Source organism: Neoarius graeffei, chromosome 5 (genome assembly GCF_027579695.1).
Source record: "Neoarius graeffei isolate fNeoGra1 chromosome 5, fNeoGra1.pri, whole genome shotgun sequence".
Lineage (NCBI taxonomy): Eukaryota > Metazoa > Chordata > Actinopteri > Siluriformes > Ariidae > Neoarius > Neoarius graeffei.
The window spans coordinates 7,714,547-7,729,741 of NC_083573.1; the positions used below are offsets into that span (position 1 = coordinate 7,714,547).

A 15,195-nucleotide genomic window follows, 5' to 3' on the forward strand; every position below is an offset into this window, starting at 1 on the left:
ATTGCGCCTAGAGGGAAGGACGATGATGATGATGCTGAACACATCTAGATGATGTAAATATCAGGAAATCGATATATCGATATCATATCGTCCAACCTTCGCGTGGATACAGGGGTGAAAAGGATCTATCTGGCACCAGCTGTATTTGCTGTTATGGCTGGTTAGTTCCCATAAACACAAAGCCGTATTTAACTCTAACTTCCCTTAAACGAGGACCACAAATGCAGTGAACATCTGCACAGAAGCAGAAAGGAAGTTATCAGAAATGTATTTTGCGCCGCTGCTCCTGAGCGTACTGCTCGGCCTGTGTGATGGAGATGTTGGGGATTTCTCACCATGTCTGAGCTTCTTCTACCGGAACCAACCTCCCACAGGCATTATGGGAACTCCAATCTGTCAGCGCTACAAGAACCTCTACCACTTCGCCACGCTGTACAGCCGGGAGCGCCGCACACCCTGGTTCTCTGGGTACATGTTCTCCCCTCCGCAGGGAAAGCGCCCCAGGGGTGATTGGAAGTTTGAGCCACAGGTAAGCAGCACACTGCAGTGTTGCCAAGTCGTTTCATTTTAGGAGAGATGAGCCAGCACCGTGCTCAGAAGACTAATTTGCATGGGCCATGAACAGAATTCTCATGATCATCTGCATATCAAAACGTTTTATGTGCACAAGGAAGATGGAATAAAGATATTTGTGAATATAGAAAATACACTTAGGGTGTGTTGTTCCAGAAAAAAACTAATCCACAACAGGGTTGTGTGGCAAATCAGATTCTCTTCTACGACATCATATTTTTTTATCAGGTTATCGTTACATTGAATGAAACAAGGTCATTTCTGTTATCACATTTTGAACGTTAGAACATCCATCAAATGGTATCACATCAGGGTTCTAACTAAACCAAAACATCAGCATAGTGGCACCAGTCATAACGGCCAGGGGTTTCGGTCAGTCATGGGTTCTACATGCTCGGAGATGCATTCTAGTGCATTTCCTGCTGGCACTTGCAGGCCTCCATGAAAGTCACTCTTTTTTGGTAATATTAATGAGATTTTTTTTGCCACGAGTTGCTGTGATTGTTTTTGATTGAAGACTTATTATAATTAATATTTAAATAATATCGGCCGGCTTTGAGTGGTATATCAGATCTATTCCATTCAGCTAGCATGATATTGAACAAGTCAAAGACGAGTAGCTGAATGGAATATATCTGATAGACCATGAAAAAAAGCCAGCCAATATTATTATTATTATTATTATTATTATTATTGCATACATGTCAACCTTTGCTCAATCAAACCTGTATAACCAACCTCCAAAATCCGTATTTCCCTTATAAAATCCGTATAAGATGCAAATTAAAATAATTTACCTAAAATTTGAATGATAATTAACAATGATATATCCCAGTTACTTTTTATTCAATATTAATAACAATAAACCTTCAGAATGAATACAAAGCTCCAATGTTTGACAAAAACACAAAGTGTTATCAGCGTAGTTACGAAGGAAATACTTCGTTGTTTGGAGACAGGTTTCACCGAGCGGCTATTATGCACGAGACTTCATATTAGCCACAAAGTCAGGAAAATCTGTTCGTAAAATTACGTTATAATGACCAAATACAATGAAAAGTATTTTTCCAGTCTCACCTGTGAAAGGTAATCCCATGTGATCTCGTTTGGACGGTAAACCTGTTGGTACAGTTAAACGCAGCACATGAATGAGGCATCTTTATTCTCGGCTACTGTCTAGACGCTATACCAGAGGCGGTTGAAGAATCTCCACTTTGCCACATCCAATATGGCGGCGAGGATGACGTATGATTCTACGCAGAAGGCGGCGTCTATGTTTATATGTCTATGACTTCATGGTTGGCGGGATTCTCGCAATGCAGTGTGCGCATGATCAAAAATGGAACGAAGTCTCGCTACCACAAGATAACGCGCGATTTCATAAGACTCTTTACTGGCTGTCTATGGTGTACAGTACGTTTGTAAATGTTATGCGCTCTTTTATCATCGTGGGAATTGATTATAGCTCTAAATAAATATTGAAGTTTTTTTAAAGAATCCGTATAACTTTATTTATACGCCCGTATACTATGTTTATTGAATCAAATCCGTATAAAATACGGACATTCCGTATAGGTTGACATGTATGTTATTATATATACACTCTCTCTTCATATCAACATTCTCAAAGGCCAGTGCTAGTTTACCTGCGACTCGGTGCTGTTAGCATGGCAGTCCAGTTATTTTCCAGCCGGTGTAGCAGTAGTGTTAGTGAAGGCTAACACTAGCTTACCCACGATTCTGTGCTGTTAGTGCGGCAGTCCAGTTACTTTCCAACCAGTGTAGTGTTAGCGAAGACCAACACTAGCGCAGTCAAGCGCTATTATTTTCCCTGTGTAATTTACTTAGTTACTTTTAAAATCAACATCGACAACTACACGCAACAGAGCAACCTGGCAGCCAAAACTCTCTCAAAACCTTCCACTTTTAACAAAGCAAACCTCGTGACCATGTTTCTTTACAAACTGTCACAGTCACTCTCTAGCGCAGAAGTTTTACATACATCTCTGACGTGTCTCTTTTCCAGTTTTTCGATGTCCATTGGTATGTTTTTCTCTTGTACATACAGTGGTGCTTGAAAGTTTGTGAACCCTTTAGAATTTTCTATATTTCTGCATAAATATGACCAAAAACATCATCAGATTTTCACACAAGTCCTAAAAGTAGATAAAGAGAACCCAGTTAAACAAATGAGACAAAAATATTATACTTGGTCATTTATTTATTGAGGAAAATGATCCAATATTACATATCTGTGAGTGGCAAAAGTATGTGAACCCCTAGGATTAGAAGTTAATTTGAAGGTGAAATTAGAGTCAGGTGTTTTCAATCAATGGGATGACAATCAGGTGTGAGTGGGCACCCTGTTTTATTTAAAGAACAAGGATCTATCAAAGTCTGATCTTCACAACACGTTTGTGGAAGTGTATCATGGGCCGACCAAAAGAGATTTCTGAGGACCTCAGGTAAAGCATTGTTGATGCTCATCAGGCTGGATAAGGTTACAAAACCATCTCTAAAGAGTTTGGACTCCACCAATCCACAGTCAGACAGATTGTGTACAAATGGAGGAAATTCAAGACCATTGTTACCCTCCCCAGGAGTGGTCGACCAACAAATATCACTCCAAGAGCAAGGCCTGTAATAGTCAGCGAGGTCACAAAGGACCCCAGGGTAACTTCTAAGTAACTGAAGACCTCTCTTACATTGGCTAATGTTAATGTTCATGAGTCCACCATCAGGAGAACACTGAACAACAATGGTGTGCATGGCAGGATTGCAAGGAGAAAGCCACTGCTCTCCAAAAAGAACATTGCTGCTCGTTTGCAGTTTGCTAAAGATCACGACAAGCCAGAAAGACTATTGGAAAAATGTTTTGTGGACAGATGAGACCAAAATAGAACTTTTTGGTTTAAATGAGAAGCGCTATGTTTGGAGAAAGGAAAACACTGCATTCCAGCATAAGAACCTTATCTCATCTGTGAAATATGGTGGTGGTAGTATCATGGTTTGGGCCTGTTTTGCTGCATCTGGGCCAGGATGGTTTGCCATCATTGATGGAACAATGAATTCTGAATTTTACCAGCGAATTCTAAAGGAAAATGTCAGGATATCTGTCCATGAACTGAATTTCAAGAGAAGGTGGGTCATGCAGCAAGACCACGACCCTAAGCACACAAGTCGTTCTACCAAAGAATGGTTAAAGAAGAATAAAGTTCATGTTTTGGAATGACCAAGTTAAAGTCCTGACCTTAATCCAATCAAAATGTTGTGGAAGGATCTGAAGCGAGCAGTTCATGTGAGGAAACCCACCAACATCCCAGAGTTGAAGCTGTTCTGTACGGAGGAACGGGCTAAAATTCCTCCAAGCCGGTGTGCAGGACTGATCAACAGTTACCGGAAACGTTTAGTTGCAGTTATTGCTGCACAAGGGGGTCACACCAGATACTGAAAGCAAAGGTTCACATACTTTTGCCACTCACAAGTATGTAATATTGGATCATTTTCCTGGATAAATAAATGACCATGTATAATATTTTTGTCTCATTTGTTTAACTGGGTTCTCTTTATCTACTTTTAGGACTTGTGTGGAAACCTGATGATGTTTTAGGTCATATTTATGCAGAAATATAGAAAATTCTAAAGGGTTCACAAACTTTCAAGCACCACTGTATGCGTGAAGAATATCGAATGAAGTTTTGGTAGCCTTTCAGGTGTTCAGCGCATCTTCAGTTTTCAGTTTAGTGTTTAAACCTAGCACTGGATTAGCCTCATCTTCTCTCTTTCCCTGCGGACAAAGAAATGATTGTGCGTATGCGCAGCAGAAAAGTTTTTTCATTGGATATTCGCATGAGCTCTGACGTGTGATGTCGTGTTGTGTTGACAATATGCGGTATTGTAACAACTCATTCTCCATTGGGGTGAGTGGTGTAATACATGGAGGATAAGCGATATGATAACAATATTGCATGCTATCAATAAACCCGCGAGAAGGAAACAGAATACATGTTTTTATTCAATGAAAAAAGCGGCCCCGGTGGTGTAGTGGTTAGCACTGTCGCCTCACAGCAAGAAGGTCCAGGTTCGAGCCCTGTGGCCGGCGAGGGCCTTTCTGTGCGGAGTTTGCATGTTCTCCCCGTGTCCGCGTGGGTTTCCTCCGGGTGCTCCGGTTTCCCCCACAGTCCAAAGACATGCAGGTTAGGTTAACTGGTGACTCTAAATTGAGCGTAGGTGTGAATGTGAGTGTGAATGGTTGTCTGTGTCTATGTGTCAGCCCTGTGATGACCTGGCGACTTGTCCAGGGTGTACCCCGCCTTTCGCCCGTAGTCAGCTGGGATAGGCTCCAGCTTGCCTGCGACCCTGTAGAACAGGATAAAGTGGCTACAGATAATGAGATGAGATGAGATCACAGCTCATCATGTTCCTAAGAAACAAGAAGGTGCAAAGTCCTCGTCCTTACTGACAGTTTCAGATTGCTGATGTATTTATACGTAATATACTATAATTTCTAATAAATGATGGTGATCAGTGATTGTTGGTCCTTGGAAACAACGGTGATCAGTAACTCATGGTGATAAGTGATTGGTTGTTGGGGGCATCAGCAAAGTCAGCGCAACTCAGCTAGGCATCACGCATTGTGGTGGTTTGAGCAAGCTTCCTGTCAATTCCTAGAACCAGCAGCAGTGACAGAAGGGGAGAGTCATATCGAGTGCAGAACAGTTGCTATGGTCTTATCAAAAAGTTTCTCGGCTCCGATTTGAAATAAAGCAAGAAAATCTATCTATCTTAAAAAGTCTAATCTATTCACTGTCCCCTTTATTAGGAACACCCACACACTGTTTGATGCCGTTCTCTAATCAGCCGATCCCTCGACAGCAGCACGATGCATCAAATCATGCAGATACAAATCAAGAGCCTCAGTTCATGTTCACAATGTTCGAACATCAGAATGGGAAAAATTATGATCTCACAGTGAAGTGTGACTTTCTTTCACTGTGGCATGGGTGTTGGTTTGAGCCAGATGGACTGCTGGTTTGAGGATTTCAGAAACTGCTGATCTCCTGGGGTTTTGAAAAACAAAAAACAAACAAACATAGAGGTCAGAGGAAAATGGTCAGATCGGTTCGAGCTGCCAGGAAGGATCTAGTAACTCATAGCAACTCTTTACAACCATGGTGAGCAGAAAAGCATCTCAGCATGCAACAGCAGGAAGAACACATTGGGTTCCACTCCTGTGAAGAACAGGAATCTTCGAATCAAGAACAAGTTCCTATTAAAGTGTCCAGTGAGTGCATATAGTGAATAATCACAACAACCAGAGGTAGTGCTGCTGTGCTTGGTTCCTCAAAGTCCAAAATAGTTCGGTTATAATATTAGTTAATTGGTGACTGACCCCTTGAAAATGGTTCCTCCAGGAACCATGACGTTTCAGTTGTCAAGACAACGGAAAAACTAAAATACAAATACAAATACAAGAGCATTTTGTTTTGTGCACAAGAGCATTGTGACGTATCTTTCTGTTTTTGTATTTTAGTTTTTCCGTTGTCTTGACAACTGAAACGTCATGGTTCCTGGAGGAACCATTTTCAAGGGGTCAGTCACCAAAGGGTTAAAGGCAATTTATCTGGTCTGGTCTCTTAAGTTTCAGCACAGTGGTGCAAACTATTTTTGTCTTCCAAATTAACGCAGTTTCGATTAGGCCGAGTGTGTTCAAAACGAACGCTGACTACACAAGTGGAAGCGAAGCTGAGACTGAAGAGGAACTTGACTGAGGTTTACCACACGCAGAAAAATAACAGGCTGAACATAATCTCTCACCCACTTAATCCACTTACCACTTACTGAACAGCTCACATGTTTTCTTGGTGTGTACAGATGACTTATGATTCACTTCATGCACGCAAGATGAGAATAAAGTACATGAGTATCTGTGGTTATTATACTGTTCCGAGAATTACTGTTTCAGTGTTGTTTTTTCCTCTTTCGGTTATTATTTCGATAGAGATCTTTCTTTTTTTTCGATATAGAAACAGGTTCCGTCCATCCATCCGTCTGGTCACGTTTTCGTTTCCGGGCCATATCTTTAAAACTACTGAAGATATCGTCATGAAATTTTGTATACATGTCAAGCAACATGTGAACTGGTGCCTTTTGCTATTTTGTATTTTTCAAATTTTTACGTAAAAAAATAGATTTTGACTTTGTTCCTAAAAGCAATATTTGTTTCCAGAGCATATATCCAAAACTATTCACGATACGGATTTGAAACTTGGTTTACGTGTTCACAAGATGATGTGGACGTGCTTTTTCATACTAAGAAATTTGAGAAATTTTTCTTGTTTCCACGGAAACAATTTCAGACTTAGTCTCTCAGGTTAGTCTTGGGGTAGGTTTTGTTTCCGGAGCAGAACTTGAAAACTATGAGTGGTACGGTCTTGAAAGTTGGTATACGTGTTGATTAAGTAATGTATATGTGCCTTTTGATACTAAGATATGTGAGAATTTTTAGCTCACCTGGACCAAAGGTCCGGTGGGTTTATGCCATGGGCTGCTGAGGTCAGTGTAAAGAGGTAGGGTTGGTTTCCTGCAACAGAACTTGAAAAATATGACAAATAATATCTTGAAACTTGGTGTATAGATTAGATTAGATTAGATTAGATTAGATTAGATTAGATTAGATTAGATTAGATAGAACTTTACTGATCCCTTTGGGCGGGTTCCCTCAGGGAAATTAAAATTCCAGTAGCTTCATTACAGGATAAACAGAGAATAGAAATAGAGAAAAACTTCTCGATAAATTAAATTAGGTATTTACATATACAAATACAAAAAAGAATAAGATATGGAGAAGGGGGGGGGAAGGGCCAACGGAAGAGGTATTGCACATTATATTGCACATTGTCCAGTATTGTTTATTGTCAGGCTAGGCTACTGCTCCTTCCCGTCCTCTGTCTTCTTGCTTTTTCTTGCTTTCAGCCATGAATGTTTCTGGTAACATCTGCAGATTACTCGAGATGAACAGCAATATCATGCACCAATTTGCAGAAATAGCACAACTACAACAATCTTTTGCAGAGGTGTCAAAAATAAGCCTTGAACATAAGGATTGGCAAATCATTTGCAAGTCAGAAGAACATTTACAAATGTTTAAGATGAAAAACAAAAAAGCTTAGTGTAGCAAAACAGAAAGCAAGTGACGCCAAATCTCTCACATCAAATTTCAAGGTATGCATTCTCAGCTTTATTGAAACCCATGATAAGCAAAGTGATTAACAGGGCATAATGTGTGAAAGCAGAAAGTGGAAACATCAAACTTCTCCCACATTTTATTGATCATAACTCCTGACATCTGTCAAAAGAATGATATCATAAAAGCTAAATATAAAGCATCGGTCAGAGGAGAATGTCCGGAGTGGTCTGAGCTGACAGCTCAAATAACCACACTATACAACCATGGTAAGCAGAAAAGCATCTCAGAATACACAACACATCGAATTTTGAGGTGGATGGACAACAATAGCAGAAGATCATATCGAGTTGCACTCAAGTTCACCAAGCCTGGAAAACTGAAGATTGGAAGAACATCTTTTTCCAATGACTGTCCAGTTTCGGGTGGCACAGTGGTGTAGTGGTTAGCACTGTCGCCTCACAGCAAGAAGGTCCTGGGTTTGAGCCCAGCGGCTGGTGAGGGCCTTTCTGTGTGGAGTTTGCATGTTCTGCGTGAGTTTCCTCCGGGTGCTCCAGTTTCCCCCCAAAGACATGCAGGTTAGGCTAATTGGTGACTCTAAATTGACCGTAGTTGTGAATGGTTGTTCATCTCTGTGTCAGCCCTACGATAACCTGGCGACTTGTCCAGGGTGTACCCCGCCTCTTGCCCATAGTCAGCTGGGATAGGCTCCAGCTTGCCTGTGACCCTGTAGAACAGGATAAGTGGCTGCAGATAATGGATGGATGGAAGGATGTCCAGTTTTGGTGATTAATTTGTATTTGGAAACGTATTCCTCAATTGGATCAGTGTGTGCGCCATGTTTTTCAAATTTACACCAAGCTGCTGTCTTCCTGTCATAGTTGCAAAAGACACCCTAGCATAAGGACAGCAGTCTATTTCCTGCAAACATGCCTACATTCAACACACAGAACTCTAATAACAGAACTCTGATTCATCTGAGGTGGGTTTCCCCAAAACATCGTAGCACAAAGATCATCGTTAAATGGTAGAGCGAGCATCACAATGAACGATCTCTCTCTCCTAGTTAAGATGCTCTTAGCGTTAAGAAGCTTTTGGGAAACCCACCCCTGATCATGTGTTTTGAATTTAGTTTGCAAATCTTGTGTGTCTCTTTCTCTTCCAGCTAGCCAACTCCAAGGCTGATGGCAACATGGCCCTGTTCCCGATTCCACCTGAGAAAGTGAGCCAGAATGTAGTGGAGAGCCAGGCCGTCCAGGAAGACTACACCAACTCTACCTACACACGTGGCCACCTGAACCCGAGCCAACACCACAATGACACAGATGCGCGTCGTGCCACTTTCACCCTCACTAACGTGGTGCCGCAGCGGACTGCATCCAATGACGGTCCCTGGGCCAATCTGGAATCTCACGTGAACCAGATTCTTCGGGAACATTGCCTGGGTGAGGCATACATAGTGACTGGGATGATTCCATATGAAAAAGATCGCTGGCTGAAGGATGAAGGTAGGGTGGCCATCCCTGAGTATATGTGGTCAGCCTACTGCTGTCAGAACTACAGCCAGGACCTTCCAGACAGCCTGAAGGATATCTTCCCAACATTTGGAGCCATTGGCAGGAATGATCCGAACAGTACTCAGGAGATTGTACCAGTGGACCCGCACCGAAAGAAAGAAGTGCGGGGATATGATGTTCGGTTAATGCCACTACCCATTCTGGAGGGGTACTTAAAAAAGAGATACAGGACCTCGATCAGAGTTTTTGTTCAGCAGTGCTCAAGGGCATGATCTTCAGTCAAAACCAAAAGTCCTTATGCAGCCCTTTCACCCTTACATTCTGTTCTGACTGATAAGAGCTCATTTGAATTAAAGCTAGACGGCCTTTCGAGTTCTTAAAATCAGTGAAATTTAGTTCCCTCTGAAATTTGGTTCTTGTGATATATGTTTATTTCTGTAATATCTCTACAAAATATCAGGCCATTCTGTGGCTGGGAAGTTATTTAATTTGAAGAGATTCCCAAGCAAATAATGTGCATGAAATCGCTCGCTTCGCACAGTCAAGCAGACAGAGGAAGTTCATGTGTGTGTGAGACCCCATCACACACACACATCACACCGAGGTGCTCGCTGACCGCCGATATTTATTAGTTTAGTCCTGCGTTTCCTTTCCTTCGTATAGAACATAACGTCTTTTCTTCTCGCTTTCTGTTACTGTAGTCAGTCTTTCATGTTTCATTCGCACACTCACGTCCTCCATTTTTCTCTTCCATTTCAAATTTGTATCCTACAAAGCTTTGCGTGAACGGGGAAAGCCCACCACGTCATGCATGACGTAGTATATCTTGTATTGGGTCATGGTGAAGCAGGAAAAAATAGTGGAGAATTTAGGGCCATGTGGCCCTAAATTCATTCATTGTTCTATTAAAAAACAACTAATAAAATTGGAAGTCTGTGATTCGAATTCAGTAGCTTTCGGTCCACTAAACAAAAATAATTGGGTGTCAGGGAAAATTCTTTTTATGACCTACACCTGAAAAATCTGAAAGGCAGGCTACCTTTAATTGTTTTGTACACATACTTAAAAAACTATGGAATGTTATTTGATGCTAATTTTTTTTAAACCATTCATAGCACTGTCTCTGGTACGATTGACACTGGATTTTTTTAAGATAATATTATAAATTAACTTCAAGTAAGTTGTCAGTGTCGTAGATAAGTGTTCAGTCAGCATATCCTTCAAATTGTGGCCACGTTTTCTCTACAGTATCGCACATCTTTTCAACCAAAGCATGACAATCACGATAAATAATGTTTGCATTCCGAATTACTAATTACTAAAGTAAAGAGGTGGGCTGAGTCAGTGGCATCGTAAGAGTTAAAGATAATAACTGAGTATGTGTGCACAAGGAACTGTTTTAATAAAAATGATTTCATGGTTAATTAAGTCTTTTGAAAACTATCATTCCAAAGTGCTGTTATTTTTGACATCAGTTCATGATATGGATTAAGAATGATCATCAAAACAATTATTTGTTGAAATCCAAAAATCAGGAAAATTATTTTAATATTCTGCCCATATTTTTATGTTGAAAAGGACTAAATAATGTATGCAATATACTTTGAAGTCGCACAACTGTATTGGAGCTATAACTGTGAAGAATTTTAAGCACTGGATGAACTGGTGTATTCACTTGCAAGTTGTAGACTAGAAATAGAATATTTTTAACAACTTTAAAAAAAAATTGTAAAAATCTGTCTCGGTTTAGATTCGACCAAGAGATGTCAGCATTTGGTTATAAAAAAATAGAGCAGTCTTCATGACTTCTTCTCAATTCAAAAGGAATTTTGTTCGTATTTTGTTTTGCTGCTGGACTTTTGTGTGTGTGTGTGTCTAGGACCACAGTAGGACATCCACTTTTAATTTTTCTGTCATTATTTTATTTTGTGTTTTGGTTGTAAACGTACCATTTATACCTCGATACCGTGCAGAGGTGAAAAAATTTGCGACGTGTTAATCAGCACTTTCCACCATCAAAGCAATCAAGGACTGAGGGAATGCTATTTTGAAAAATGGCGTTCATCCCTTCAGTACAGCTTTAGAGACTTTTCCAATCAACGGCACTGAAGATTGAAGCTGTTCTGACAGCACGTGGTGGCACAAACATCTTGTTGTTTTTCCTTTCATTTGTCACCAACTGTACTTTATACCTCATACTGTCTTATTTTATGTATTTTCCTTTTTGTGTCCATGTATGGACATTTGTATTGTAATCACATTCACACTAATTAAATCATCTGGATCTGTGAATCAAATTAATCTCGACCTATTTCAGTCTTGTAAGTTTGAAGCCCGCTTAGCGATTGTAATCAGCCAATTTCTGAGGCAAAGTTAGGATCCATGTGCACGAGGTTTACTGTCAATATTTACAATCTAAAAACATAATTTAAAGAGCAGGTCAGGATTAATCAACATGTAAACCAAGGTGAGCAAAATCAAGAGGGTGGTCCAAAAAGTAGGAGGAGGTCAAAGGTTCAAAAACTTCCACTAAGGGATTATAATAATTAATTAACAAGCCTTCATAGTGTGAGCATTTTGCTTTATATAGAGGACAAACAGGGCGGCACGGTGGTGTAGTGGTTAGCGCTGTCGCCTCACAGCAAGAAGGTCCTGGGTTCGAGCCCCGGGGCCGGCGAGGGCCTTTCTGTGCGGAGTTTGCATGTTCTCCCCATGTCCGCGTGGGTTTCCTCCGGGTGCTCCGGTTTCCCCCACAGTCCAAAGACATGCAGGTTAGGTTAACTGGTGACTCTTAATTGACCGTAGGTGTGAATGTGAGTGTGAATGGTTGTCTGTGTCTATGTGTCAGCCCTGTGATGACCTGGCGACTTGTCCAGGGTGTACCCCGCCTTTCGCCCGTAGTCAGCTGGGATAGGCTCCAGCTTGCCTGCGACCCTGTAGAAGGATAAAGCGGCTAGAGATAATGAGATGAGATGAGACAAAAAGGAAATGAGTGTAACCAGACAAAGAAGGAGAGTCCGAATATTCAGGGAAGAGTGCCCTCTAGTGGCATGGAAGTGAAATGTGACTGCAATCGACCACAAAGTCACTTGCAAAAGTAACAACTGGTTTGTTTGTTTTTTTCCTCCCCTCATTCTCTCGTCATCAAAGCAATGGAATTAATAAACTTGTAACTGCGACGCACTTTCAGACACAATTATGAAGCAAAATGTGTAAATGGGACGTTCTTGTTCAAATTCAGCTTTTTGTTGACGGGATGATAACTGAATCTCCAAAAAGGTATCAGTTAGTTTTGAGATATGCGAAGAAGTGTAATACTTCATCTATCATCGCGACAGCTACCATATTTAACCCACACAGCTCATCCTTATGGACCATCTTATCAGAAAATCTTCATTTGAACAATGCAGGATTCACGTTGATGAATCAAAACTCGACAAGGTTTGCTGGATTCACCACTCCGACAGCGCAATTCATATTTGGTGAAGCCTCCTCTGGAGAGAATAACAGCGTATGCTGTGTGACATCGCACTGTTAACATTGGGAAATGTGTTTCATGCGTTTTTGTGACAACATGCCCATGCGCATTTGCGATTTTACTGCTGACCAGAGAGCAAACGTCAAATTCTGTGTCAAACTCGGAGAAGCAGCAACAGAGACCTGGAAATGCTTCAACAAACCTATGGTAGTGAAGCAGTGAACTGGTTATTTTTAGTGGCATTTGTGCGTCAAGATGAGCAGAACGTCATCCTTCAGTGAAAATAAGACTTGCTATGACAGCATATCTAAAAGGGAGAGCCAGAAGGTCATACAGACATGAGGATACCCTGGGACATAAAGAGGCCAGCCACTCCACTGGCAACAAACCTGACAACAGCATCCAAACATCCCAGTTTACCAAAATCCTGCCCGTGAACCCACCAGATCTGCTCCTTGACCTTATAAAAAGCTATTTACAAAAGGCTTGAGTAAACAAATATGTTTTCAGCCTTGACTTAAACACTGAGACTGTGTCTGAGTCCCAACACAAATTGAAAGGCTATTCCATAACTGTGGGGCTTTGTAAGAGAAGGTTTTGCCTCCTGATGTAGCCTTCACTATTTGAGGTACCAACAAAGACCCTGCACCTTTTGATCGAAGTAGGCATGGCAGGTCATAAAAGACCACAAGTTTGCTCAGGTACTGTGGCATGAGAACATTCAGTGCTTTATAGATCAAAAGTAGCATTTTATAATCGATGCGAAACTTGATTGGGAGCCAATGCAATGTCGATAAGTTAGGGCTGATGTCTTCATATCTTTTGGTTCTAGTAAGGACTCTTGCTTCTGCATTTTGAACTAACAGGAGCTTGTTTATGCACTTATTGGAATATCCAGAAAGTAAGGCATTCCAATAATCCAGCCTAGAGGTAGCAAAGGCATGAACTAGTTTTTCATGTGGTGACATATTTCTGATCTTAGCAATATTTCTGAAATGAAAGAAGGCTATCCTAGTAATATTATCTACATGAGTTTCAAATGAAAGACTGGATTCCATCACATCAAGGTCTTTTACTTCTGCACATGAAGAAACAAAAGGCCATCCAGAGTTTCTAAATAACCCGAAAGCTTACTCCTAGTGGCATGTGGTCCAAGTCCAAGTACTTCTGTCTTGTCAGAATTAAGCAGAAGGAACTTTATAAGCATCTCATGTCTAATGTCCTGAACACGTTGCTCAACTTTATTAAACTGGTGTCTCTCATCTGGCTTTGTTGGAACATGCAGCTCTGTGTCATCAGCATAACAGTGGAAGCTAATACCATGCTTATGAATAATATTACACAGAGGTAACATAATATAAAGAAAAAAGCATTTGGCCTAAAACAGAACCTTGTGAAATACCAAACTTTACCTTCGTATGTGTAGATACTGTAAGTCACCACATTTACATCAACAAACTGATAATCAGTCCAATAAGACCTGAGCCAGGAGAGCGCTATTCCTTTAACTCCAACAACAGCTTCTAGTCTATGAAGGAGAATAATATAATTAATGGTGTCACAAGCTGCACCAAGGTCAAGCAACACAAGCAAGGAGACACAGCCCTGATCAAAGGCTAACAATAGGTCATTGTAGCGGTTCTACCAAGGGGCGGAGCACAGAGGACGGCAGGACAGAGATCAGGTTGGTAAAGCTCTGGTTTTTATTGCCACACTTTTCAGTGAACATAAAGTCAATACCACAGACACACACACACAACCGGCGTCTGGTTCGGGGATAAGCTCCTCTGCTCTACGCTCTCCCTCCTTAAGTAGGGCGCGGTCACTGGGACACACACAAACACAGGTTAATTGACATCAGGTGTAGTGATTCTGCCACTTACCTTCCCTGACTCCGCCCTCCTGTCACAGAGCGGCGCTTGACCATGCCCCCGCTGCCACAGTCATTTACGACTTTAACCGGTGCTGTCTCTGTGCTATGATGAAGCCTAAATCCTGATTGATATTTCATGAATGTTATTCCTGTGAAGGTATGAATCTAACTGCTGTGTTACAGCCTTTTCTAGGATCTTGGAGATAAAGGGGAGGTTTGAAATTGGCCTATAGTTGGCCAGCTGACAGGGGTCGAGCTCAGGGTTTTGTTCATCAGGGATTTGATACCTGCTAGTTTCAAGGTTTTAGGTACGTAGCCAGTGCTAAGGGAAGAATTTATTATTTTTAGACAAGGTTTGATTGCTTCATAGTATCTGTTTGAAGAAACATGTTGGTAAGGGATCTAGTACACAGGTTGATGATTTTGATGAGGAAATTAGTGAAATTAGTTCGGTCTCTTGAAGGGGGTAAAATATTCTAATATCTGATCTTATATAGTCATACTGTTATGTACAAGGTTAGTTATCAAAGTGTCTGGCTTTAAACTGCCGGTTTAAATTTTTTTGCCT

The 15,195-nt window shown here is 41.1% G+C and overlaps 1 protein-coding gene across 1 annotated transcript; it reads left to right on the forward strand.

Moving 5' to 3' along the window:
* The first annotated feature begins 215 nt into the window (after nt 1-215).
* LOC132885862 (endonuclease domain-containing 1 protein-like) lies at nt 216-11,573 on the forward strand. The gene is made up of 2 exons (XM_060920383.1): nt 216-529; nt 8,925-11,573. The coding sequence occupies exons 1-2, from the start codon at nt 266-268 to the stop codon at nt 9,546-9,548; spliced, it is 888 nt and encodes a 295-aa protein (XP_060776366.1). The 5' UTR covers nt 216-265; the 3' UTR covers nt 9,549-11,573.
* The last annotated feature ends 3,622 nt before the right edge of the window (nt 11,574-15,195 follow it).